At 46.5% G+C, this 27276-nt stretch overlaps 1 protein-coding gene and 1 long non-coding RNA gene across 2 annotated transcripts; both read right to left on the bottom strand.

The window, feature by feature from the left end:
- Window positions 1-1762: 1762 nt before the first annotated feature.
- LOC136951677 (uncharacterized) lies at window positions 1763-5025 on the bottom strand. Its single transcript, XR_010877776.1, has 3 exons — window positions 4886-5025; window positions 2132-2282; window positions 1763-2031 (listed from the first exon to the last, which is right to left on the bottom strand). It is a non-coding gene; the product is annotated as an uncharacterized lncRNA (long non-coding RNA).
- A 60-nt stretch (window positions 5026-5085) lies between these two features.
- LOC136951920 (cilia- and flagella-associated protein 337-like) lies at window positions 5086-23525 on the bottom strand. The gene is made up of 17 exons (XM_067246581.1): window positions 23490-23525; window positions 23099-23407; window positions 22745-22918; window positions 22533-22616; window positions 22355-22447; window positions 21818-21989; window positions 19798-19965; window positions 19413-19561; window positions 18952-19191; window positions 18586-18750; window positions 17915-18030; window positions 17110-17240; window positions 8642-8854; window positions 8274-8455; window positions 7564-7761; window positions 5332-5588; window positions 5086-5200 (listed from the first exon to the last, which is right to left on the bottom strand). The coding sequence occupies exons 1-17, from the start codon at window positions 23523-23525 to the stop codon at window positions 5086-5088; spliced, it is 2802 nt and encodes a 933-aa protein (XP_067102682.1).
- Between the last annotated feature and the right edge of the window lie 3751 nt (window positions 23526-27276).

Raw genomic sequence — 27276 nt, 5'->3', positions numbered from 1 at the left:
CACAAACTAACTCAAATGCAGACACACACCCACACACAGCAGGTGAAGGAGTGAGCCCATTTCTTCTCTTCTCCGCTTTACCCTCTGCCTACTGTCTGGCTCTGGGCCCAAGAGAAACCTGCCAATAGTCCCTTTTTCACAGACAGCCCAGCTTAACTTTTCAGGCACCACACACATACATACATACACATGCACTCACACATTCTGAGTAACTCCGATGTTATAAAGTTCTGGCAAAGTCCCAAAAGAGTATTTTCTCCCATCCTTTTCCCTATCTAGTCATTAAACAAGTTAAAGTTGTCCATTAAAAACCCTCCTTTCACTTGTCCTTGAACTTTTCACAAGGTATTACTTCACTAACACCACTCCATCTTCCTCTATCTTTCCCTCTCGCCTCTTTCAATCATCCCCTCTTTCTCCAAAACACGTCGAATCACGTTGCTCTGACGGTAGACAAAACATGTTGTTGAACAGTCTGTTCCCTAACATTCAGTAGTTCACATCTTAATTATGTACAAATAGCAGAAACCACATCATGGGAACAAAGGAATTGCCCTGTGAAAGCATCGATTTGCAGTGTGTGTGTGTGTGTGTGTGTCTGGACCTCACTGCTATTATTTCCTGTCTTCGGCGAGGCATGGTGATGGGTGGATCGTTCCAGAGAGTAATAATGGTGGGAAGAAGAGTTCATAGTCATTTAGCTGTGAGTACTATCCCCTAGGATGGCCAGATCTCTATGAAGCAATAAGAAGAGAGGCAGGGAAGGATGGAGAGGGGAGGGAAGGGGGAGGAGGAAAAGGAGGGAAGGAGGAGGATGAAAGGGAGGGAAGGGAGGAAAGAAAGGAGGGAAAGAGGGAAGGACAGAGGAGGATAGAAGAAGGGAGAGATGGACTGAGGGACAGAGAGGGGGACAGCCATTCTCTGTCATCTGTCAAGAGTATAGTATTTCTCCTTAATTGAGTCTGATCCCAATAATTGTTTTGGATGGCTCGCCTGTTTTGTTGGCTATCAGTAAACATCAACATACACACATTCAAAACAGAATACAAGAAAAAACACAATCATGGGCATTCGTATACAGTTTACAGGCCAATACAAGTAACCCACATAATTACTTGGAAAACAGTTTCTTCAGTCCAAAGAAGATCCTTGGTCATCCTAATCAATGGCTTAACCTAGCAAAAACATCTTATTCGAGTGAGATTTGGAGGTAATTACACAAGTAGGCTGGAAAAAAAGTCAGGCACTGTGCATTATAGCCAACCCTGAGAATGGGATGTAAACACAACAAAGAGAGCTATTTCTGTCTCATAGATGCCAATGGCGCCATGTGGAGAAAGACCAACTTGAGAACCACTAGTCATTTGGTGAGCAAACACATCAAGTTTGGGCCATGTGGTCGTGGCTGGGAGCACAGGGTCAGGGTGGGGTTAACAGAACACACAGGGTAACACGATGATAAAGAAAGAGAAGCATTGCATGAGATGGCATTAGTCTGCAGCTTCTCTCTCTAATACATAAACCCAACCCATTTTATAGGCTACAGTCTAAAAGTCACATACCATTAAATGTCAGACTAATAAAATACACCTCCTTTAAATGCAGCATCCTCCCATTCTGAGTATGGTGTCTGCTAAGGAACAACCTGGAGTTGATTAGCCATGTTTGATGCAGCTTAATGGATGCAACTATGGGAAGATGATAAACGTTGCAACAGTAGTGTAATGATGTTAAATCTATAAAAAATTATAAGCATGGACAAATGTGTGTGTGTGTGAGAGAGAGTGTGTGTGTGTACTGTCTTCAGTTCAACCAGCATGACATGTTCAAGTGACCTAGGGTGACTGGGGTTGAGTGTTTTTGAGCTCCTTAACAAGGGCCACCTGCTAGCAGACATCATCCTTCATCTTAAGGGCAGCTGTCAGGAACTCTTGAAGGCAAAGTGGTGGCAATCTTGATCTCTCATGAAGCCAGAGTGTATGTGTTGGTTTTCACTTGAAAGGTGTCCCTGACACACTTCCCTTTGGGTTTCTGTTTAGAGACAAAAGTAACAGATTGTAGGGCTGCTGTTGTGTACTTATACTATACATACTTTATCCTGTTTGAAGCATTTTTAAGTGCTGTGTCTAACCTGTCTTTCCGACCTCTCCCTTTCCCAGCCTTCCGCTCCCTGCACTCCTTCCTTTCTTCCTGATTGTTCCGGAAGTCTCCATGGCTCAGGCCGTCTTTCAGATCCAACAGTTCTTTAGGGAACAGGCTGTGCTCATCAAACACTGCTTTCACTGCAGTGATAACACACATGGGAGGAGAGGGCAAGGTAAGATTGTGTGTGTGTGTGTGTGTGTGTGTGTGTGTGTGTGTGTGTGTGTGTGTGTGTGTGTGTGTGTGTGTGTGTGTGTGTGTGTGTGTGTGTGTGTGAAACAGAGCAGGCTATTTACAAACAGGGCGCACTTGGATAAAATCAAAGATTGCCTGCCACATGAGCGAGAATAAACAAGTTGTGCTTTCAATATGTGTTGGTGGGAGGTTCACGGGGAAAGTGGGAGTTCCACCCAAAAAGGTGGGAGGATACGCGTAAAGTGCACACCTAATTATATATTCCACGGTATTTACACAGACTGCCAGTAAGAGCACGCCTCTATTCTGCGGGGGAAATTCTCCGCCTCTTAAAAGCAGGTCTAAACCAGGAGCGTGTTTTCCTGTATGTACAAATGTGCCTTATTCAATCGCAGAAGTGATCCGAGCAAGGCGAAGACATAGGCCATTTTTTTTCGAGGGTGTGGATGTTCTCCATGTTCGTATGCTTCATGTTTTGGTTACCCGCAATGTCTCGTAGTTATGATCATTGAACTATGCACTTTTGTAAAGCTCTCTCTTGGAAGTCGCTTTGGATAAAAGCGTCTGCTAAATGAATACATGTAAATGTTCTTCCCTGTAATATGTTCAGCTTTGCTGTTACGTCATGCACGTCACTAAATTTATGCTTGCGCTTTCTTTTTCCCGTAGGAAGATCCATGATAGTAGTGATGGGTCGTTCGCGAATGATCCGGCTCTAAGAGCCGGCTCTTGAAGGTGAACATTGGGAGCTGGCTCGCATATCTGAAGAGCCGACTCTATTTTTAATAGATTAATACAGCCTATAAAAACTAAATGTATTATGAAATAATAAATTTTAATTGTATTTAAAATAATTGACTAATTCAAAGAACAACAAAAAAAGACTTGTAGGCTTAAAGGCGCACACGATCATCCTCACATTCTGTTCCTGTCAATCCTGCATGAGGGAGGGCCGAGCCAATTCACACACAGTCAGAGTAGTCAAAACTCGGAGGAGAGCCATGACAAATCAATGCATTTTTAAAGATATGTGGTTACGGTCGAGTATGATTTCATTTCATAATTTAATTCAAATTGTTTTTACACCCATCATAGTCAAATTCATAGTTAAAACATGTATTTTTTTAAGAGCCGTTTGGGAGCCAAAAGAGCCGGCTCTTTTTGGTGAGCTGAGCCATACGAGCCGGCTCATGAAAAAGAGCTGGAATGCCCATCACTACATGATAGATATATGCGGGCCCATTGTTCTTTTAGAGGCGCGCTACTTAAGGCCGATTTAAGGCCAATTTATATGGAGCTAAATCAGGGCCAAATGTTTTGTTAATTCGGAGATTTTTTTTTGTTGTTGAAAAACTAAAGCTTGACATTGAAAATGTAAGTTTTGGTAAAAAAACGTGTAAAATAAAACCATGAATTCAACGACAAAATAAGTTTACCAATTTGTTTTTTCAAGTTTAATAAAATTTCGATTAAAGTCTGGAATTATTTTGAATAAAGTATTAATTTTCATTTTTCAATTTTAGATTTTCACATAGTTTCACATTTAATGTTTTCAGATTGATTTTTTTTTTTTTACGGCTTCAATTATTTATTTTTTTGTTTCATTTTCTTTTTTTCAGTTTCAGATCTGTTTTTCAGTTTCAGACTTTTGGCCCCGATTTTGCGTAGGGGGCGTGGCTTCAACTCAGAGGCGGGAGTTATGAGTGACAGCCTAACCAAGAGGCAGAAAACTCGGCAGTTGGCATGGCGTCCGCTCCGCCAAGGCAACACGCTGGCGCCAGCGCACAGGTAAGACGTGTGAAAGATATTAGCCTTTTTGAATAGATACTTTGGGACATTATCCCCGCAGTGGCATTTTTTTTGTCATTGACACATCATGAAGGCTAATATCTTTCACATGTCTTACCTGTGCGCTGGCACAGGTAAGACATGTGGCTGTGATTGGTCCGTATTAAGAACCGCTTGCGTCAGGGGCGGGGTTGCCGTGACCAACAAGACAAACAGAATCCTTTGACCGCCATTGCTGTAAGTTTTTACAATTCATATTTCAGCTAAACAGTACATTTAAATCAGCATCTGAATTAAAATGTGACGAGAAATGGGCAGTGTAGTTGCTGAAAATGTGCTTATTTTATTGATGAAATGGCTAATTCGTAAATTTGCTCAGACTTTTTGATAACCTAGCTAGCATTGCAGTGCAGCGCCACCTACTCTTCTGGCGGTGAATTGTTTTCAGCACCCACAGCCTCGGAGTACTATAAATTCAACTAATCCGTCCGACTCCGTCTGTCTGTAACTGAGTCGGAGTAGTATAATTTGGCCTTTACGCTAGAGGGCAGAGTATGCGCTGATTGACTGATGGGTGTCAGGTTTGATAAATACTATGCAAGATGAGGAAGCATAGCGGGCGCTATTACCGAACTCGCATAAAAAGACGCAGTGTAAACTGCGCAGTGTTAGAAATCTACCCCAGAGAGTGTGTATGTCCATAACATCTGTCATATGTGTGGGTGTATGTTTGTGTGTGGGTGTGGTTGTGTGTCCATACCATGTGTGTGTGTCTTCTCAGGTAGAATTGGGCTGCTCTCCTGCTTTCTGTTAAAGTAGAGGTGAGGATGACTCACAAAGTCTGGTCTAGACAGCTCTGCTACAGACTGGAGATCTTCCATGTGAAGGCCACTGAATATACCTGAGGACACACACACACACAGATCAGTGGAGGAAGATTAGAGAGGAACCATTCAGCAGTCAGCTCTGCCAGGATTTACCAAACTCAGAGTTCAGCGGTGTCTCCTTGCGGACAGGTCGGCTGTCAATCACCCTGAGGTCCAGCCTCTTCTCAAAGCTTCTCTCCAAAATGCAACTGGAGTGATGAGATGTGCTGGAAACACTGAAGATATACACACACACACACCAATACATCATGTTAGTATGACACCAAAAGTATAGTTCTATAAAGCCCAAGTTTATGCCCAAGGGACAGAGTATTTTCACCTGGATACAGATGACTCCCCTTCCATCCCTCTTTCCTCTTCTCCCTCCATCCCTCTCTCCTCTTCTCTTTCCATCCCTTTCTCCTCCTCTGCCTTCACAGCCTCCGGCATGACTCCCTCCTCCTCTGGGGGGTTGGTGCCAGGCTCAGAGGGAACGCACCCCAGGCTGGGGGAGGATCCTGCCTCTTGTGTGGGCCCTCCCTGTGCCCCCTGCATTGGGGTGGTAGCCCCTGGGCCCTCAAGGTGCCAGTGCTCCTCCTGATGGAGTGAGGGTGTAACAGCATGTTAGATTTGACCACACCCGAAGCTGCACTTACAGAACGTTTTGTGGTACGTGTGAATTTGTCCTTTTTCTACATGTTGTATTTGATGCTGTTTAGATTTCTTGTAAAAAGACTGCACCCATAACTTAGTGTGTGTTGCACATCAGATATTATGCTATTTTTGTTGCAATATATAATATAGGGAGTCAGGTGGCTGAGCGGTGAGGGAGTCGGGCTAGTAATCCGAAGGTTGCCAATTCGATTCCCGGTCATGCCAACTGACGTTGTGTCCTTGGGCAAGGCACTTCACCCTACTTGCCTCGGGGGAATGTCCCTGTACTTACTGTAAGTCGCTCTGGATAAGAGCGTCTGCTAAATGACTAAATGTAAATGTAAATATACTGTATTTTTCAGAAAATAAGCCGCATTTTATATAAACCGCACCTCACCAGAATGTGAGCTTTGTGTTTGTAAATCTGAGTATAAACAGCACTGGAATATATGCCGCACTTGATACGGGAACAAGGATATCAATCAATGCAGTATAGGCGATCTTACAGCAGACCGTTGTGTGGCTTCAGGTGGCTGAGCGGTTAGGGAATCGGGCTGGTAATCAGAAGGTTGCCGGTTTGATTCCCAGCCATGCAAATGACGGCCTTAGGCAAGGCACTTCACCCTACTTGCCTCGGGGGAAAGTGCCTGTACTTACTGTAAGTCGCTCTGGATAATAGCGTCTGCTAAAAGACTAAATGTAATGTAACACACGAAAATGAAAGTAAGTGCATAATGTATGTTTTCTATTGCCTGGGAATTAACTAGCAAATATTTACCTTTAGACGTGTGAGTTATAAATATTTCCGACGGTCCCCAAAGCCTACATTATTTTTCTGAAACGGAAGCTAGCTAGCTTTAGTTAGCTTCCGGGCTAAGTTAGCTAGCACAATACTTGTAGCAATGCTACAACCTGCTAGTGTTACTTGTTAGCTTTCTCATTAGTACATTTTGAAGCCATACTAAGCGTTTGTGGCATAGTTTTTGTCCATCGGGAAATATTCAGTTCTGTTGTTTTGTTCTAATATAAACCGCAGCACCACAAGAAAAAAATTAAATCGGGGTATAAACCACAGTTTTATTTCCGAAAAATACTGTAATATGGTGTTGGGACGTTATTAATGCGCTGTCGTTGAGAAAATGCAACTGTTGCACTGTGCCTGGTGAAAAACAGTCAGTTTCAGTCAGTTAACCATCGGAAGTACTGTTGCAACAATTTTCTTGTAAATGTTCTTTATGCACTTATGTCGCTTTGGATAAAGCACCTGCTTATAGAATAAAATGTAGATGTAAAATGTCCAGGCACAGTCAAACAGGTTCATCATGACAAATTGCCAAAGATTCTAAAAAGAATTGCTTCAGGATTAGAGCATTTTTTATTGATTTCCTTTGACATCAACAGGACCCATGGATTTCAAACATCATTTCAATGTCAAAAACTTTTCAGATCAGTTCCACCATTGGCATGCAGACATGAGTAAATAAAACTTAGTCCAAAACCCACCCACATGGCCAGCAAGAGCAGAGAAGTTCTCAGACAGAGAACTTTGACAGAGAGTTCTGTTAGAGAGGGTTCATAGGGGTTCTACAGCAGTGGGCCCTAAGGCTAGCTAAAAGGAGAAAATACGCACTCACACACTGCCAGAGGCTCTCCGCTAACTTAATGTGGATGCCTTTCTAAAAACCACACTTTTCTCAAATCAGGCTGATGTTGCGTTTCCCTTCCATTTCACCAACCACACACACCACACGCACACCACACACACACAGGACCCACTGCTCATGAACTTGGGGTAATTTATACGCTGTCTAGCTAGGTGTATCTCATGAAGGGGACCTGATTTGAACATGCTGTATTGCGGCAGTAGTCCCAAATACACTTATTTTGAGTTAAAACACAAATAAGACCCCCATTTTACCTGCCCAAAGATGCCCACTGTGTGTCCAGGCAGGTAGCTGAGAGCCACACAGCAGTCGGACGAGGCCGAGAGGAGGAGGAGTCTGTCGCCATGGATGCAGGTCTCCAGGTGAGTGACACAGTCCAGGTGTGGGCGTAGCCTACCTAGCAGCTCCGGAGCATCATTGGTCACTCCCTCTTCAGGCTGGTAGCAGTAGTTCTGATGGACAGGTAAACCGGCCAATTGGGTTAGCAGACCCTTTAACATTTGGAGACTTCAATATATTCTGATTGTAGAGCACAGTGGCACTAACAACCATGGTAAATTATTATGGGCTGTTGAATCAGCTATATGTAAAACCTCTGTCGTTTGTGACATTTCGTTCATTTGTTATGTAGCAGAGGATAGTAGTATTTCTGAAAGGCAGATTGACAGACCTCACTCTCTCTCCTGCCAGTCATCTTCTGTACTCTCAAGGACAGACAGACAAGCATGAGCAGGGTGTCATATTTACTGTCAGCAGTATCTTGTAGCATCCCTTTTAAATTAGGTTTTCTTTCAGCCTTCCTGTTTGTTTGCTCAATCTTCCTCATCAGCTTTTAAACCTTGTTCTGTTAATCTCTCCTTTTGTCTCTTCCTCTCTATCACTCTCTCCTCATTGTCTTCTCTTTCTCTTTTTATCGTTTTTCTCATTCTCCCACTCTGTCTCTCTCTGACACACACACACCCACCAGTATGTCCCAGGCCTTCAGGGTTATATCAGCAGTGACCAGGTATCGACCGCAGGAGCTCACAGTCATGATGATTGCTCCTGCGTCTCTATGGGCAGTGAACTCTCCGACCAAGCTGCTACTGACCGTGTTCCAGAACCGCACCACACCAGAACCACCACAGGAGACCAGGTTTGCACAGCCTAGACAGAACCCATACCCATACACCAGACCAGACTGCTTTTAGTCTAATAATGGACCAGAATAGAACATAATAGGATAAAGGAGAGTAAAATTGAATTGTAAACATTCAAAACAAGACAGCAGCATAAAACAGTAGTGATATCATGTCTGGACATGAGTTGAAACTTTATGACATCATCTCTCACCTGTGGACCCCAAGCCCTTGCCCCGCCCAGGCAGAAAGTAGAGTCTGGTAACGGCGTCGGTGCTCTCTGGCCCTTCCTCGCTCGTGGCCCTGGAGGCATGGCCTTGGCTCTGACCCAGCCCAGTCACACCGGGTTCTCTCTGAGGTGGGCGGAGCTTTCTCAGAGCATTCTCTGTGCTGTTGTTCCATACTGTGATCTCACCATCATAACTTCCTATGCACAGAGAAAGTGAACGGGACGACAACATACAATTTAGCTGGGTACAGTGCATTCGATGAGAGGCATATTTGTTTTTCACTGAGTGGGTGGGGAGAAACAGAGGAAAAACTGGGAAATATTCTTACAAAAGGAAAAAGCATTTTGACCAAATCTAAGATGCAGGCAAGGAGGAAATATCCAGGGTGGGTCTAACTTCATAAAAATGTATTCAAAATGTCATAAGTGACCCCTAACAAACTTAACTTTTCCAGCCCTGCTAAACCTCTTTCGAAACTGGGACACACATCTGTTCCCTCCAACCATCTGCTCATCCGGTGAAGCAGGAAATGTACTTTCAACACAGAGAGCTGTTGAGTGTGTAGGGCTGTATTGGTAAAAACCTGAATGATAAAGACCCTTTGTCACTGGTCACTCAGACACTCGTTGTTCATTTGCACCAAAGGGACTGTAATGTTAAATGACATTCACACCTTCTAGCACAAACAGGTGCTGGAAGGAATGAATTGTCCGAGATTCATTTCATTGACTGTTTAGCACTTGAGCTTACAGATAACGGTATATGCGTCAATCTCCCTGCCATTAAATCAAATTGTTTTACAGCCGGGGACAAACACAAGCATCTCCGGCCTTACAAGTGCTCAGATGGGCAGGGTGTTATACTGGAGCTACTGCACAACCACTTGTTACTGTGTGAAGCAAATTGCCTTTATTGTGTGTAGTCGATCTAGTTATCTTCTGTCCCGTCGTTTGAAGCATACATTTTAGCTCCGGCATTCGTCTCCCATTAGTATTGATCTTCTTGATCATTTCACGTTATCGGGGCAGCGTGTGTTATCAGCAAACTTTCGCGTGTCCCATTATTAAACTGAGCATATTGATTTTTAATCCATTATTAAACTTAGCATTTTAATTGTTTAACCTTTTAATAGTCCTGTTAAATGTGCCTGAAAACGCCTAAACAACATACCCAAAGTACATTGAAAGCTGTTGTTGAACCATTCGGAGTACATGCATGTAAATGGTCTCTTTTGAAAGGTGACACTGAAGTTATTTCCCCTGTTGTTAGGACCCCTGTAAGTACTACTGGTGTTGAGTAATAGAAGCTTGAACACAAGGAAACTGAAAGTTTCTACCACCGACTAGATTTTGTTTTGAAAAAAGAGGCCTGAAGAGGCCTAGAGGTGGTAGGTATTAGCTCATTTCGGAGCCAGTCAAAGCCCGTTTGAGAAATTCGTTTAGAACGAGTGTGTGTGTGTGGGGGGGGTGCAGGACGCACAGACCTAGTTGGCTGTAGAGGGGAGAATCTATAAGAGAATCGATAAAGAATCGAATCGATAAGCAGGAATTGATAAGGAGTTGGAATCGTTAAAATCTTATCAATACGCATCCCTACCCAGCACTGCACTGCTTTAAGGTGCATTTTCAGGTTCAGGAGTTGAGCAGAGGAGATAAATAGTAGTAGGGGTGTGTATGTGGGAAGCCTGGGTGTGTGTGTGTGTGCGTGTGTGAAAGTGAAAGGTGGGGGATAGCAATAGGAGGTATGAAGCTCATGAGAGTGTGAGCCTGCTGCATTATTCATGCTGCCCAGAGGCCAGTCATATTCACAGACTGGGATCGGGGCCTCTCTCTGTATCTCTTTCTCTTTCCTATACCTCCCTCTCGTTGTCTCCACCTCTCTTTACTCTCTTCTCTCTGGAGAGAGAGTGAGATAGAGAGAAGTGAGGAAGAGATGAATTGACTTGGAATGTAGAGAGTGAGATGAGGACAGTGACTCCTGTGACCTGGAGCGTGTTGGCATCAGGACACTGAAATGCTGTCTCTGTGACATGCTCCGACACATACTCGGACAAAATTACATTACTCAACATTCAAGCATGGCCTATTGCATTGACGTTACACATTCACACAAAAAGACACACACATGTCCTCAGGGCTGCGTCCTTTCCCCTCTGCTCTTGTCCCTATACACCAACAGCTGCACCTCCAGTCATCCGTCTGTCAAACTTCTGAAGTTTGCGGACGACACCACCCTCATTGGGCTCATCTCTGACGGGGATGAGTCTGACTATAGGTGGGAAGCTGACAACCTGGTGACCTGGTGTAGCCAGAACAACTTGGAGCTCAATGCTCTTAACCCTTGTGTTCTCTTCGGGTCATTCTGACCCGTCAGTCATTGTTACCCACCGTCGTATTGCGACAACTTTACCGCATACAAAAACAAAGTGAAGCATTTTCTTTTAACCGTCGGGCTGTCTCAGACCCCCACATTGCAAAGGTTAAAAGAAAATTATTTTAATTTGTTTTTGTATTGGGTAAAATTGGGTAAACACAACGATGGTTCGTTATGAACCTTTGGGTCATGTGACCCGAAGGCAGCACGAGGGTTAAGACAGTGGAGATGGTTGTGGACTTCAGGAAGAATACAGCCCCACTCACCCCCATCACCCTGTACGACTCCCCAGTCAACACTGTGGAGTCCTTCTGCTTCCTGGGCACCATCCTCTCCCAGGACCTCAAGTGGGAACTGAACATTAGCTCCCTCACCAAAAAAGCACAACAGAGGATGTACTTCCTACGGCAGCTGAAGAAATTCAACCTGCCAAAGACAATGATGGTGCACTTCTACACAGCCATCATTGAGTCCATCCTCACCTCTTCCATCACCATCTGGTACGCTGCTGCCACTGCCAAGGACAAGAGCAGACTGCAGCGTATCATCCGCACTGCTGGGAAGGTGATCGGCTGCAATCTGCCTACCCTCGAGGACCTTGAGGCGTGCGAGGAAGATTGTGGCCGACCCCTCCCACCCTGGTCACTCCCTGTTCCAGCTACTCCCCTCTGGCAGAAGGCTGCGGTCCATCAGGACCAAAACCTCACGCCATAAGAACAGTTTCTTTCCATCTGCTACTGGCCTCTTCAACAAGGCCAAGGACTCCCATTGACATTCATTCACTTATTTAACTATTATAAGTCCATCTAATGGCAATTCAGTATGCATAAGCCACTTTATCTCAGTATCCGATTGCACTATGTTGACCATTCACGCTGCTCATTATTCTTATTTTTATATTTATTTTATTTTATATTTAAATTGTTGTATTCTTAGATTGTTTAGTTCTTAGAAATAGTTAAACTTTTGTACTTTTACTTAATTTAAGATCTGTATATGTTTAGTGTTTTGCACCTCCCTGCCACAGTAAATTCCGTGTTTGTATAACATACATGGCGAATAAACCTGATTCTGATTCTTCTGACATACGTAAATTTTTAAGTTAACCAGACTGCCAGAGGAGATTATTTAAATATCATATTTACATTTTTCAGGAGTGTCATTTAACTTTGCATCACATCTGATGATCCTATCAAAGCATGCTTAATCATTCTTTATCGCCCACCAGGCCCGCTAGCCGACTTTGTGGAGGAGCTGGAAATGCTCCTCAGCGTCCTCCCGGATGATGGAACCCCCCTGATAGTCCTTGGGGACTACAACATCCACCTCCAAGGAACGCAGGCCGTCGACTTCTTGTCTCTCCTGACCTCCTTCGACCTGACGCTGCTGAGCACACCGGCGACCCACAAGGCAGGCAAACAGCTAGACCTCATCCTGACACGTAACTGTATCACTGACTTAACCTCTGTAACCCCACTGCATATTTCTGATCACTACTTTATCCAATTCTCTATCTCTCTCCCTCCAACTCCTTCTACCTCCCCTCCCCTTGTAACTTTCCGGCGCAACCTCCGCTCCCTATCCCCCTCCCATTTCTCCTCTATTGTAACATCCTCCCTCCCCCCCATTGACGAGTTCTCGTCCCACCCCACTAACACTGCCACCGACACCTTGTTAACCACTTTAACTGCATCACTTGACTCTCTCTGTCCCCTGTCAACCAGGCCTGCACGATCTTCTCCCTCCTGCCCGTGGCTTACGGATGTTATTCGTGAAGAACGGTCCACCCTTCGGGCAGCTGAGAGGAGATGGCGCAAGTCCAAAGGCGGTCTGGACCTTGATAAGTATCACTCCCTCCTCAAATCCTTCTCTTCTCACATAACTGGTGCTAAAACCCTCTACTTTCTGAACAAAATTAACTCCGCTTCAAACCCCCACAAACTTTTTTCTACCTTCTCCACCCTTCTTAACCCACCTCCCCCACCCCATCCCTCCACCCTGACAGCAGACGACTTCTCCTTCTTTGAGAAAAAAGTCGCCGACATTAGCAGTCGGTTTCCTAAACCCACCTTTCCTACTCTCTCACCCTCCATGACTGACCCAACTAAATGTCTAAACTCTTTTTCTCCCCTGTCTGAGGCAGAGATCTCTGACCTCATTCTCTCTCATCGCCCCACCTCCTGTCCCCTTGATCCTATCCCCTCCCCTCTCTTTCAAACCATCTCCCCCTCCATCATAACTTTTCTTCTCCATGTCCTAAACTCCTCTCTTACCTCTGGCACCTTCCCCTCTGCCTTCAAACAGGCTAGAGTTACCCCTCTACTCAAAAAACCCTCCCTTAACCCTGCCGTCCTCCAGAACTACAGACCGGTATCACTGTTACCCTTCCTTTCAAAAACAATTGAACGTGCTGTATCTAACCAACTGTCTAACTTTCTCTCTCAGAACAACCTGCTTGACCCCAACCAATCGGGCTTCATGACTGGCCACTCCACAGAAACTGCCCTCCTTTCAGTCACCACTGCCCTCCAGTCTGCCAGAGCGGCTTCCAGGTCATCCGTCATCATTCTGCTGGACCTTTCTGCAGGGTTTGATACGGTTAACCACCAGATCCTGCTCGCCAGACTTTCTGAGATGGGCATCACTGGCACTGCACTTCAGTGGATCTCATCCTACCTGTCGGGAAGATCCTACCAGGTTTCCTGGGGAGGCAAACTGTCAGGACCTCGCCAACTCTCCACTGGTGTCCGACAGGGCTCCGTCCTTGGACTCCTCCTCTTCTCTCTGTACACCACCTCACTTGGACCAATCATCACCTTCCATGGCTTCTCCTACCACTGCTACGCTGACGACACGCAGCTGTACCTGTCGTTCCCCCCGACCGATCCGGGGATCTCAGCTAGGATTGAGGCCTGCCTCACAGACATCTCCGCCTGGATGACCGAGCACCACCTCCAGCTGAACCTCGCCAAAACAGAACTTCTCATCATCCCGGCTAAACCCTCCATCTCCCACGATCTCTCAATCACCCTGGGATCTGCGACGGTGACCCCTTCATCCTCTGCCAGGAACCTTGGGGTTACCATGGACGACGAGCTCTCCCTCACGGCCCACATTGCTGCGGTCTCCCGGTCGTGTAGATTCACCCTCTACAACATCCGGAAGATCAGGAGATACCTGTCTGAGCACTCCACCCAGCTGCTAGTCCTAGCACTTGTCCTCTCCAAGTTGGACTATTGCAACTCGCTGCTCGCTGGTCTCCCAGCATGTGCAAGCCGCCCTCTTCAGAGGATTCAGAACGCAGCGGCCCGCCTGGTCTACAATCTACCCAGACGCTCCCATGTTACCCCGCTCCTCATCTCTCTCCACTGGCTACCTTTCATGGCCCGTATCAGATTCAAGACCCTGGTATTGACCTTCCGAGCAGTGAACGGGACTGCACCCGTCTACATCAAGTCCCTCCTGCAGCCTTACACCCCCACCCGTCACCTACGGTCTTCTTCAGACAACCGCCTGGTGGTCCCACCGCTCAAGACCGCCCGGTCCCAACACAAGCTCTTCTCCTGTCTGGCCCCCCAGTGGTGGAATCAACTCCCCACCTCCATCAAAGACACTGACTGTCTCTCCACCTTCAAGAAAAGGCTCAAGACGCACTTGTTCCGGGAGTACAACGGTACTTAGGAATGGTTCGCTTGACCCGATGTTAGTAATCCTCAAGGATCACAATGACTCTTGCTTAGAGACTTGTTGCTCTTGTGGTTAGTGGTAACTGATTTAAATTTTTGTACTCGCTGTGATATATTGTTTTTATTATTGTTGCTTGCTTTTTCCACAGGTACACTTGCACTTATAGCGGTTCATGTTGTTTAATTGTAACTTGTTTAACTACATGCTCTTATGGTTCTTCCCTTTGGCACTTACTTTGGTTGTTCACAATGTGTGCTTCATGTTTTGGCTACTCGCGATGTTTTGTTATCTTGTTGTTATGATCAGTGACCTATGCACTTTGTAAAGCTCTCTCTTGGAAGTCGCTTTGGATAAAAGCATCTGCTAAATGAATAAATGTAATCTGTACAATCTCTCTTTTATGTGGAGGGTTTACAATGAAAAAGTATGGGGGATAAGGAGAAGGAGAGGGCATAAGGGATGAGGAGAAGGTGAGAAGGGATGAAAAGAAGGGATTGGGGGATGAGAAGGGATGTGGGGATGAGGAGAAGGGACGGGGGACAAGGAGAAGGGATGGGGAGATGAGGAGAAGGGATGAGGAGAAAGAAGGAAGGAGGTGTGAGATGAGCTGGAGGAGAGAACCCCTGCCTGACTGCCCTGCTGTGTCAGACTCTGAGTGTCAGGCAGCGATGGGCGGCTAACCAGAACGTTCCACAGAGTTTGAATACTAATTAGGAGGAGAGTCAAGTCCCTCAACCCCGACAGCCAAATGTGCTCTCGCGTTCTGAGTCTCCCCAAGACACGCACGCACATTGACATGTGCACTCTCTGACACACCGGCGTACGTACACACGCACACACATGCGCGCACACACAGGCAGACACGCCTGAGGGACTGCATAGACAGGGCCATTTCCTGTGTCTAATGCTGAGAAGGCACTAATAAACATAATTGTATTTGGGCATTAGGATCATCCACATGTTTTGGGGGGCAGGGCTGCAGGAGGGGTGAATGGGGAATACAGATTAAGAGTGAGTGTGTCTAGTGGGGTAGCAAAGTGTATGTGTGATAGAGACAGCGAAAGGTTTGAGTGTCCAAACTCTTATCTCTCTCTCCTTCCTATCTCAGCCCCATCTTATCTCCACTTTCCCTGCATTTGTCTGTTGCTCCTGCGATGTAACCTCTTGCTCTGCTATTTCTCTCACCCCCCTTCTTCCATCCCTCCATCTCCTCTCATATGTACTTATCCCCGGCTTCAGCTGAAAGGTCATAAAAGGTCAGCTAAGTCTTCTGTTTTTCTCTATTCCACCAGTACCTGACCAAACTACATCTAAAGCTCAAGAACATTCTATTCTACAGAAATCACTTCCTGAAAGCGATACACACCTGCACATCACAAGCTACATTTGAATTAAATCAGACTTTACCTCTCATAACAACAGGACACACATTGCCTAGCATCTTTAGTGTAAAGGTGCAGTGGGTCACTGTATTAGCTTGAGGTTGGAAGCATGTATAATTCAAGCTCTCCATTAAAATGTGGCAGGATGTCAATAGTCCCAGCCCCTGGTGCTTTTGCTGGCTAATTTCCATAGAGCGCTCTGTGGGTTAGCATTAGCGCCTAGTGTCGGCCATATTGAACAGTCAGAGTTGAGCCAGAGTTCACTGCCTCATAAGGCCCATTGCTGGGATCCTGTGGGCCTGAAAGATAGATGACACACGCTGTGACACTCTCTCTCTCTCACACAGACACACTGAAACATGAAATGGTGTGATTTCAAGCACACACACACTGTGACAGTCGCTCACATACACATACTGTGTCACTTTCTTGCATGCGTGCGCGCACACGTACACACACACATGTACACACATACACACACACACAGGTCCCCAGCAGAGAGACGCAGGGTGCCCCATCTCTTTGATAATACACCAGCTTACTTTAATCACCAACCAATTGCTTCCAGATATTTTTCAGTGTTTTTTTCTGTTTCTCCTCTCCTCCAGTTTCAGCTCTCTCATGCGCACTCTCGGGCATGTAAGTTTGATTATAAAGGGACACACTCACTCACACACAGTCACACACACACACAGGCCTATGTATTCCCACATATATTGGATAAGTGGTGAAGACCTTTAAACAGCCATTTAGGGGGCATGATGAACACAGTCAGGTGGGAGTCAGGCAGTCAGGTGGGAGTCAGGTGGCTGAGCGGTTAGGGAATCGGGCTAGTAATCAGAAGGTTGCCAGTTCGATTCCCGGCTGTGCAAAATGACGTGTCCTTGGGCAAGGCACTTCACCCTACTTGCCTCGGGGGAATGTCCCTGTACTTACTGTAAGTCGCTCTGGATAAGAGCGTCTGCTAAATGACAAAAAAAAAAAAAAAAAAAAAAAACACACACACACACCTGTGACAAGGGCTTGTGGGGGCTGGAAAGTAGCACACAGAATGTGGTCTTGATGCTGAACACCCCCCTTCCACTCTGAGGGCTGCACAAAGAACTGGGAGAAGGAGTGGAGCCGAAACACAGTTAACATCCTGCAGAGATGGAGGGAGAGAGACAGAGATGGAGAGAGAGACGGAGAGGGAGGGAGAGAGAGAGGGAGGGAGGTAGGGAGGTTAAAACTGGGCACAATGCCATTGCTCACTGCACTGGTTGTGAAGGGCAAACAAGGAGGAAGAATTGATGTTCTCAATGGACACACACACACAGGCATCGGTGGAAGGTGAGTGACAGTATGATGAGGAGTGGAAGTAAGTGTCCTGTTGTCGTGTTTTGACGAGTAAGGCTCCAGATGTCTGCATGCTTCTAGGTCTTGTATGACACATGCACACACACGCCAACACACACACATGCTGATGCACACACACCCATTTGCATCTCACTTTTTGTATTCACAGACACGCATGGTGGAGAGAACAGCAGAGAGAGGGGAGGAAAGTAGATGTGATCGGAGGAGAAAAGACATACACACACAGCCTGTCTCTGGTTTTCTTTGCATGTCCTGACATCTAGGATTGTTCCCTTCAGATGGAATCATGAGATGGATGCAACTGGGAAGATAGTAATAACTAAAGCAGCACATGCACAAACTCTCTCACACACACACACAATTGACACTCAAAACAGTTGTTGAGACTAAACGACTGCAAACTACTAAGACCATTTTCATTTGAAACTGACAAGATGAGGATCACAATCACACACACACCTGCCCCAGCCCATGACCAACACGCTCCTGTTGAGCACCAGCAGCTGGGAGATCTCCAAGGCCTGCTCTCTGCCTGCATCCAGACGGTGATGGCAGTGGCCGTTAAAGTCCCACACCTGTAACACAGAGAACACAGAAACTTCTAGAACCATCTGGCACAGAGAGCAATAGAGGGATGAAGAGACGAGTGTGAATTTTACGGGTTCCTGTATAACCCGTCAGCATGTTTGTCCCTGAAGAACTAAGAACTGTCATGTGACCATAATGAAGATGAGACTTGAAGTGATACGTTAGACCAGGTTCTGGTGGAGATTCTGGATGATTGTCAGACACATTAGGGGAGGTGTAGGTAAAGGTAAAAACAAATGAACATCAACAGGGTCAGAGGACGGACAACAAACACGAAAACAAACAAATAAGGACAGGGATTGGCAAAGCCTGAGGTGGCAAAGACACCCAGATAGATAGACAACAAAACAGACAGACAGGAAGATGACACACATCCCTCAGGGGCTTCAAAACAAAAGCAAGCAAACACTGGTAGCGCCAGGAGACGAGAAAGCTTGTGACGCAACAGGAAAACAACCTGAGAACTTTAAAGTTTCCTAGAGAGTCAAGATGTGAAAGTTTCTGGTGGTGGTCAGTGAGTGTGTGTATGTATTTGTGGATACCTTTACCATTCCATCAGTGCCGGCGGTGAAGAGGCGTGTTTGTGTTCCGTCCAACGCCATGGTGGAGATCTCAGCGTTGCCATGACAACGGTGAAACTGCTTGACCTTATGACCTGTGTCTGGGAGCCAGAAGACCACTGAGGAGCCAGAGTCACTGCTAATCACCTGAGAAAGGGGGGGGGGATAGAAGAAGAAAGAGACAGAGAGAGTGAGAGGGAGGGAGATACAGAAAGAGACAGAGAGGAGAGTCAGAAAGATACACAAAGAGAGAGAGAAAAAGAGAGAGAGACAGAGAGGGAGAAAGACCCCAAGATCACCAAGTAGAAAGACATGCCTGGAATGCATATTTAGTGTGTGTGTGTGAACCTGTCTGAAGAGACTGTTGTAGATAACACAGGTGACAGGGCAGTGGTGGCTGAGGGCCCTATGGCCCGTCTCCCTGCGCGGACCCTCCAGAAGGAGGAGGAGGCTGTTGAAGGAGAGCAGGAGGCGCGAGGGCTCCTCATGGAGGTACACCAGGGTCACACTCTCCTCCTGGGTCCTGGGGAACAGCCCCGTAAACAGCTGGATGCACAGTTGGCTGGAGACATCCCACAGTCTCAGCACCTGAACACACACACACACTTAATGTATACTCCAAACCATGTATAAATATACACACACCACTCCTTCTCAGTCTTCTCTATGATAATGATAATAATAGTACATTCAATTTGCAGGCCGCTTTTACCCAACACAATATGAATCTGCAACCTCTAGGTTTGCAGTCAAATGCTCCACCATTAAGCTATACCCATCCCCACACCCTTTCCTCAACACGCACACACCTTGTCCTTGGAGTAACTGATCAGCTGTTTCTTGTCCAGGACAAAGCGTACGGCGGTGACGCTGGTCAGGTGACCTCGGAGGACGCCCACAGGTTTGAAGATTACATAGGGGTTCCACAGGAGAACCTTGTTGTCTACCCCTGCTGTGGCTGTAACCAATCACGACAGATTATATTAGCACCTGCTGTGGCTTTGACCAATCCAATTGGATAACATTTGCACCGCTGTAGCTTTAACCAATCATAACAGACAACATTAGCACCTGAACTGGCTTTAACCAATCAGTGATAATATTGTCTAGAACCAATTCAGATGATAATCAACATGGTTTTGATCACTGACATTAAACAAGATACGTAAGAAACTGTGTGTGTGGTGTGAGTACCAATGAGGTTGAGACCAGGGTGATGATCCAGATCATTGGCTCCTTTCTCTGTTTGGAAAGCGGTAAGTCGAAGAGGCACGCCCTCTTGCTCTCGCCAACCAATCACCATGCTGCTCTGAGCGCTGGTGCTGCATGACACAAAGGCCTCTAAGGAGCCAAGGAAACGCACTACGAGGGGTACAGGAAGTCCACACAGGACACACACTCAGATGCAGGGAGATGCAGAGGGCTGACAAACAGTAAGTTATTTCTTAAACGATATTGGTCGAATTTTCCCATTCGATTGAAAGTACCCTGAATAAATAGACCTGGCACTTTCAATGGGGCTCAACAGACTCACACATTCCTTTGTCACAAACACACAAATACACACACACGTGAGCACGTCTATGACACGCCATGTGAGTGTGAAATAATGAAGATAGAAAGGGTGACAGGAGTGTGAAGTCCGCAATCTTCCAAAAGAACAAGATTGTTTCTGTAAGGTGTCACAGCTCATTTTCAGAGTCCTGCCACTGTGCCAGAAGTGCTAAATGTATTATCTGCTCTATAATGAAAGGATGACATATTTCCTTCTGTCTCTGCCTCACTTCTATCCCTCTCGCTTCCTACCTGTCCTTTTCCCTCATATCACCACTTTTCTCTCTCTCTCTCTCTCTCTCTCTCTCTCTCTCTCTCTCTCTCTCTCTCTCTCTCTCTCTCTCTCTCTCTCTCTCTCTCTCTTTCTCTCTCTCTATCTCTCTCTCTCTCTCTCTCTCTGTCTATGTATATATATCTTCGCCTCTCTCCCTTTAATTTTCTCTCTCTCTCCCTTGCTTTCTCTCCCTCCTCTCTTTCTTTCTCTCTGGTGGCACATGTGCCTGAAGGTTGAGGGTCTGGATAACCACCAATGTCTAATCGTAAACAGACACTGTTTCTGCAGGCTGGGGGGGACTTCAAAAGAAGTGCTTTCACCCCAGAGGTACACACACATGCACAAGCTCACACACAGCACACACACAGACGCAAACACTCACAGTAAAGTGTGTACACTTTCAATTAGCCAGTCCTTTTCATGTTCCCCTGTCATCTTTTCAGTTTCCCTTTTAGCTTTTGTTCTTTGTTTTCATATTTGTTGAGCTTGTTTATTAAAACTTTATTCTTGTTATCCCCCATGCGAGGATCCCCTTCAGCTCAGCAGGTGAGTCAGTGTGTGTGTGTGTGTGTGTGTGTGTGTGTGTGTGGGTGTGTGTGTGTGTGTGTGTGTGTGTGTGTGTGTGTGTGTGTGTGTGTGTGTGTGTGTGTGTGTGTGTGTGTGTGTGTGCGAGGTCAGCATGTGGGCATTTTTGAGTGTCATTGTCAGTGCCCAGAATCCTAATTAACAACTCAATGGTCTTCATCTGATTAATGCAATCACTGCAGAGTGGAATGACCTCTTCAACTCTCATTGTGTGAGTCTATGTGTGTGTGTGTGTATATATGTGTGTGTGTGTGCGTGCATGTGTGTGTGCATTTTCATAACATTGCACAACCATACCAGTGGTGACAGGTTGAGTAAGTCACCCAGACCTCTATCCACAATGACAAGGTGTGTGTGTATATGTGTGTAGTTACATTAGGTTGTGCCCAAATGCATTACAGTGTGCATATGTGTGTTCATATACAATGTTTTTGTGTGTGTAAATCTACAGTATGCATGTGTGGGTGGGAGTGTTTTTGTGTGTGGGTGGGTGGGTGAGACAGTGACATCCCATCCAGACATTGGAATGTGAAGCTATAGAGAGGAGTCAGCAGGTGTGCCATCCTTGTCCAGTCATAGACCCAGTCACAGTGTAGAAGTGGCCAGCCATCACTTTTACCAGCACAGTAAGCACTTCACACACCTGCCACTAATTTACATATTAATTGATAGTGGTGAAGTTCAAGGAATCTAGGGTGACACAAGTCAACAGAAAGCAGGCTGGGAAATATCACGTCCCCAGCACTGACAAGTTAATCCATATGTGTTAGCTTGCTGATCAATTTGCCGTGTGTGTGTCACCTCTGCGGACCCATGACTGTCCGTGCTCTCGGTGTGTGAGTGTGTAGCAGCAGTGATGTCTTCCCTGTGCTAACTCCTCCCACTTGATGATGTCGTCAGATTCCGTCTCCGCCCCTGTGCTGAGTCTCTCAAACAGAGAGATCTGAGCTGACCGGAAGCATATAGCACTAACCTACAACACACTCACACACACACAAACACAAGGTCTGAGTTGGTACTAAGGTTGGTACTCCATTATTTTATACTCCCCTCCTCCCCTTATCCTTTCATCCATCCTGCTCTTCTGGCCTCCTCCCTTCATCCCCTCCTGCCCCCCCCCCCTTCATGCCCTCCCCTCCTGCCCTCTCCATTACCTTCCTCCCTTCATGCCCTCCTCCCCTCCTCCCTTTATGCCCTTCTCCTTTTCTGCTCTCCTCTTCTTCCTTCATCCCCTCCCTCTTCTCCCTCTTCTCCCCTCCTTTCCTCTCCCTACCTTCCCTCTTCCCCTCCCCCCTCCTTTCCCATCCTCCCCCCTCCACTCTCCTCCCTCCCTCTCACCTGTCCTCCTGTGTCTCCTATGGTGAGCACTGCCTGGTCGGGGTGGGCGGGGTCAGCCCAGTAGTCTAAACACAGGGGGGCGTGTCTCAAACCCTGCAAAGCACTAAGACGCTCAGCTCAACCTCTTCCAACCTAAACACTACCATTAAGATGGAGTGTGTTGATGTGTGTCCTTTACCTGCAATTTGTACTGGAGGCTTAACTCCTGTTTGGAGAGCAGGTCATAGAAACACACCTCCTTAGTGGTGAACGACACCGCTATCTGGAGGGGTGGGGGAACAGAGAGAGAGGAAGAAATAGAGACAGAGAGGGGGGGAGAAAGTAAGGAACAGACAAGGAGAAAGATGTCTTGCATGATCTTTTTGATCTCAGCAGGCTTCCTACTGCTACCTTGTTGATGTTGTGCAGCACCACCATGGAGGTCACCCAGAGGTCGCGGGGCCTCACCGAGCTGTTGTGGAGGCGCTGGCTTTGTAGGAGGGAGAAGTCTTCCCCTCCCCACAGTCCCAGAGTGCCCCCCTTGCTCACAGACAGGTAGCGGGCCGAGCTACGCAGGTATGCCACCTAGGGGACCAGTCAGGAACAGCAGACAAGCAGTTACATGTGCTCTGGTGGGTCTGTTTGGTACTTGTGAAGTTGGCTTGATTTATGACATTATTGTTGACGTTTCTCTGACATGGGTGCTGTCCTTGTCCCCTGTCCTTATGTTGCCGCTAATGTGTAAGGTTATGATTGGTCAGTTACCTGTTGGACAGGGTCACGGTGTGGAGAGGTCAGAGTTCGAGGGGCTCTCCAGCGAGGCACACGCTTGGCTCTGGCATGCTCCTCCTTATCCGACAGCTCCAGCAGCAGGTAGGAGCTCAGCCCTTCCCAATCTGTCCGACACTCCCCTTTCTTATCTGCACTGTCCATTAACAGGCCGCGGTGCTCTTGAGTGAGAATCACACGGTCAAATAGGTGGCCATACTCCTCCTTGGAGCCCTGTCCTATGAGGCAGTGGGCCTGGTCAACAAACTCAGTTCTGGATAGGGACAGAGTTTTCCCAACGTCATCCTGCAAAGGAACAGGTGAATATGGTTAGAAGGCACACACACACACACACACACACACACACATACACATATATACTTCTTACCAGGAAGAGGCTTTGTAGTTTCTCATAGTCTTCCATTCTCAATCTGCTTTCCAGCTGTCCATCCGCCATATTGTTTTCTATGGTGACATTTACATTTAACACTTATCCAGAGCGACTTACAGTAAGTACAGGGACATTCTCCCCGAGGCAAGTAGGGTGAAGTGCCTTGCCCAAGGACACAACGTCATTTGACGTTGAATTATTCACATCTCTAGTGCCATTACTAAGTAAAAATTGGGATGAAAGTCAGCCATCAGTTTAACCATCCACACTAAACTGACAAGTGTGTTGTCATGACACACACACACAGCACGGACATCTCAAGTATCTCTGATTAACTTTTCCATTTGTCTATTTGTTTTATATATTATCAATCTCAGAATCAGAATCGTGTTTAATCGCCAAGTAAGTGGTCACAAACAAGGAATTTACTTTGGTGGGCAGGTGCATACAGTGAACATTTAAACATAATGAACAAAATAACAATGTAGAAAATGTACAACAAAATAAAATAAAATACGAAGGCTATACAATATAATATAAAATACAATAAATAAAATAATATAGAATTTTTTTCGAGTATGAGGTAAAGTGACAGTGTCAGTGTCAGTTTGGGGCCTTGTTAATAAGCCTAGTAGCGGAAGGAAAGAAACTTTTCTTGTGGCGTGAGGTTTTGGTCCTAATGGACAGTGGTTGAAACAGAGTGTCCAGGGTAGGAGGAATCAGCCACAATCTTCCTCGCTCGCCTCAGGGTCCTTGAAGTGTGCAGGTCTTTGAGGTTAGGTAGATTGCAGCCGATCACCTTCTCAGCAGTGCGGATTATACGCTTCAGTCTGCTCTTTTCCTTGGCAGTGGCAGCAGCGTACCAGATGGTGATGGAGGAGGTGAGGATGGACTCAATGATGGCTGTGTAAAAGTGCACCATCATTGTCCTTGGCAGGTTGAATTTCTTTAGTTGCCACAGGAAGTACATCCTCTCTGGTGCTTTCTTGGTGAGGGAGCTGATGTTCAGTTCCCACTTGAGGTCCTGGGAGAGGATAGTACCCAGAAAGCGAAAAGACTCCCCAGTGTTGACTGGGGACTTACTCAGGGTGATGGGGGTGAGTGAGGCTGTATTCTTTCTAAAGTCCACAACCATTTCCACTGTCTTAAGAGCATTGAGCTCTAAGTTGTTCTGGCTACACCAGGGGCCTCATGTATAAACGTTGTGTACGCACAAAAAGCTTGCGTACGCTGGTTTTCACGCACACTTTGTGATGTATAAAGATTTACTTGACGTGAGAATGTGCGGGCCGTCACAGAAAGTTTTGAGCAGACGTGAGAATGTGCGGACCGTCCGCAAAGTCTTGTCTGGCTCTGTAACGTGGCGAATTCTAACTGAAAAGTGCCAAAACTCACCAAACATTACAAAATAAAGTTTCCACTACTACGTTTATGACGTTGACTATTCAAAAAACATAAAAATAAAAGTTTGATAATTAATGTGGATGATCACATCAAAATGCCAAAACCCAAAACGGGAAATGCTATATAGCCTTCTGTTTAATCCGCCACCACTTAATAACATGTTAAACTTGAGGGTGTCAAACGAACGACAAAATCACTCAGGAAATGCATGTCACGCTAACCCTATAGCTGCCATGCTGTTACGTTGCGCCACCACTCGTTTCTTCATTTAAAGTTTTACATCGGACCATTTCTTCTAAATTTCTGCCATGGTCCGGTTCTCTGAACCCACATTATTTATGGCCCTATAATAATAATAATGATTTTATTTGTAATGCACTTCACATTTAGCTAAATCTCAAAGTGCTACAGGTTAAAAACAAGAAAGGGCGCAGATAGTGACAGTTTTCCACTCCGCCGACTTTATTTTGTCGCTAACACCCGATGACAGGCCGACAAACAGGACACATTTTCTCGCCTCCACCTCTGTTGTCAGAACCTCGATCTCACAGTCACCGTTCATTTTTGCTGCAGCGTTTATTCGAGGGCAGCATTTATTTGAAGAAATACGGTAATTCAGACAAAGAAATGACCTCAGGAGCGCATTTATAGGCCATCTGCATATTCATTTATGGGAGGAGGCAAGGCGGGGTCAGTGGCTCGTTCACGTGCGGTCAATGTCACGTTGATTGTGATTTTTTAAGGAAAGGTCCGCAGGACCTGCCGTACGACCGGTTTTATACATGTGAATATTTCTGTGCGTAGGTACTTTTTGAGTTTTGGCCGTACGCCATCTTCTGGTATGAAAGCTGCGCAATCCTTTATACATGGTCACCAGGTTGTCAGCTTCCCACCTATAGTCAAACTCATGAGGGTGAGGGTGGTGAGAATGAGGGTGGTGTCGTCCGCAAACTTCAGGAGTTTGACGGATGGATGACTGGAGGTGCAGCTGTTGGTGTACAGGGAGAAGAGCAGAGGGGAAAGGATGCAGCCCTGAGGAGATCCGGTGCTGATGGACCGGGAGTCAGAGACTTGTGTTCCCAGCTTAACGCACTGCTTCCTGTCAGACAGGAAGTCTGTGATCCACCTGCAGGTGGAGTCGGGCATGTTCAGCTGGGAGAGCTTGTCCTGAAGCAGGGCGGGGATGTTGGTGTTGAAGGCAGAGCTGAAGTCCACAAACAGGATCCTGGCGTAGGATGCTGGGGAGTCCAGGTGCTGTAGGGTGAAGTGGAAGGCCATTTTAACTGCATCGTCCACAGACCCGTTGGCTCTGTAGGCAAACTCCAGGAGAGGGTTTGTGATGGCTTTGAGGTGTGCCTGCACCAGGCGCTCGAAAGACTTCATTACCACCGAGGTCAGGGCGACGGATCTGTAGTCATTATGTCCTGTTGGCCTTGGCTTTTTGGGCACAGGGATGATGATGGAAGACTTGAAACAGGCTGGCACGTGGCATGTCTCCAGGGAGGTGATGAAGATGTTGGTGAACATGGAGACAGCTGGTCAGCGCACTGCTTGAGGGTGGCAGGAGAGACAGAGTCCGGCCCATTTGCTTTGAGGGGTTCTGTCTCTTGAACAGTCTGTTGACTTCTCTCTCCTGAATGGAGAGAGTCATCACTGTGGTGAGGGGGGGGAGTCCACTTGGGTAGGAAGGGGTAGTTCAGGACAGTCCCATTGTCTTTCAAATCTGCAGTAGTACTCGTTCAGGTTGTTGGCCAGGCGGGAGTCGTTAGTGGTGTGGGGGGCTCTGGGCTTGTAGTTGGTAATCTGCCTGAGCCCTCTCCAGACAGAAGCAGAGTCATTAGCAGAGAAACTGTTGTTTTAGTCTCTCTGAGTACAGTCGTTTAGCCTCTCTGACTGCCTTGCTAAACCTGCACTTCAACTCCTTGAATCTGTCTCTGTCTCCACTCCTAAAAGCTTCCTCCTTCTCCAGCCGCAACCGTCTGAGCTTTGCAGAGAACCAGGGCTTGTTGTTGTTAAAATTCACCCTGGTGCGTGTTGGAATACAGCAGTCCTCACAGAAGCTGATATAAGACGTCACAGCCTCTGTGAGCTCATCCAGACTATTGGTAGCAGTTGTGAACATATCCCAGTCAGTACAGTCCAAGCACACCCGCAGATCCTCGATAGCCTCACTGGTCGACTGTTTTGATGTCCTCACAGCAGGTTTACAGAGCTTCAATTTCTGCCTGTATGCAGGAATCAGGTGGAGCATGGCATGGTCAGTGACCCAGTGCTGCCCGAGGGACGGCGTGGTAGGCATTACTGACCGTAGTGTAGCAGTGTCCAGAGTGTTCCCTTCTCTGGTTGGGCATTTGATGAATTGTCTCTATTTGGGGAGTTC

This window comes from Osmerus mordax, chromosome 11 (assembly GCF_038355195.1).
Source record: "Osmerus mordax isolate fOsmMor3 chromosome 11, fOsmMor3.pri, whole genome shotgun sequence".
NCBI lineage: Eukaryota > Metazoa > Chordata > Actinopteri > Osmeriformes > Osmeridae > Osmerus > Osmerus mordax.
Note: the sequence above shows the minus strand (reverse complement) of the source record. Positions and strands in the feature narration are given on the sequence as shown.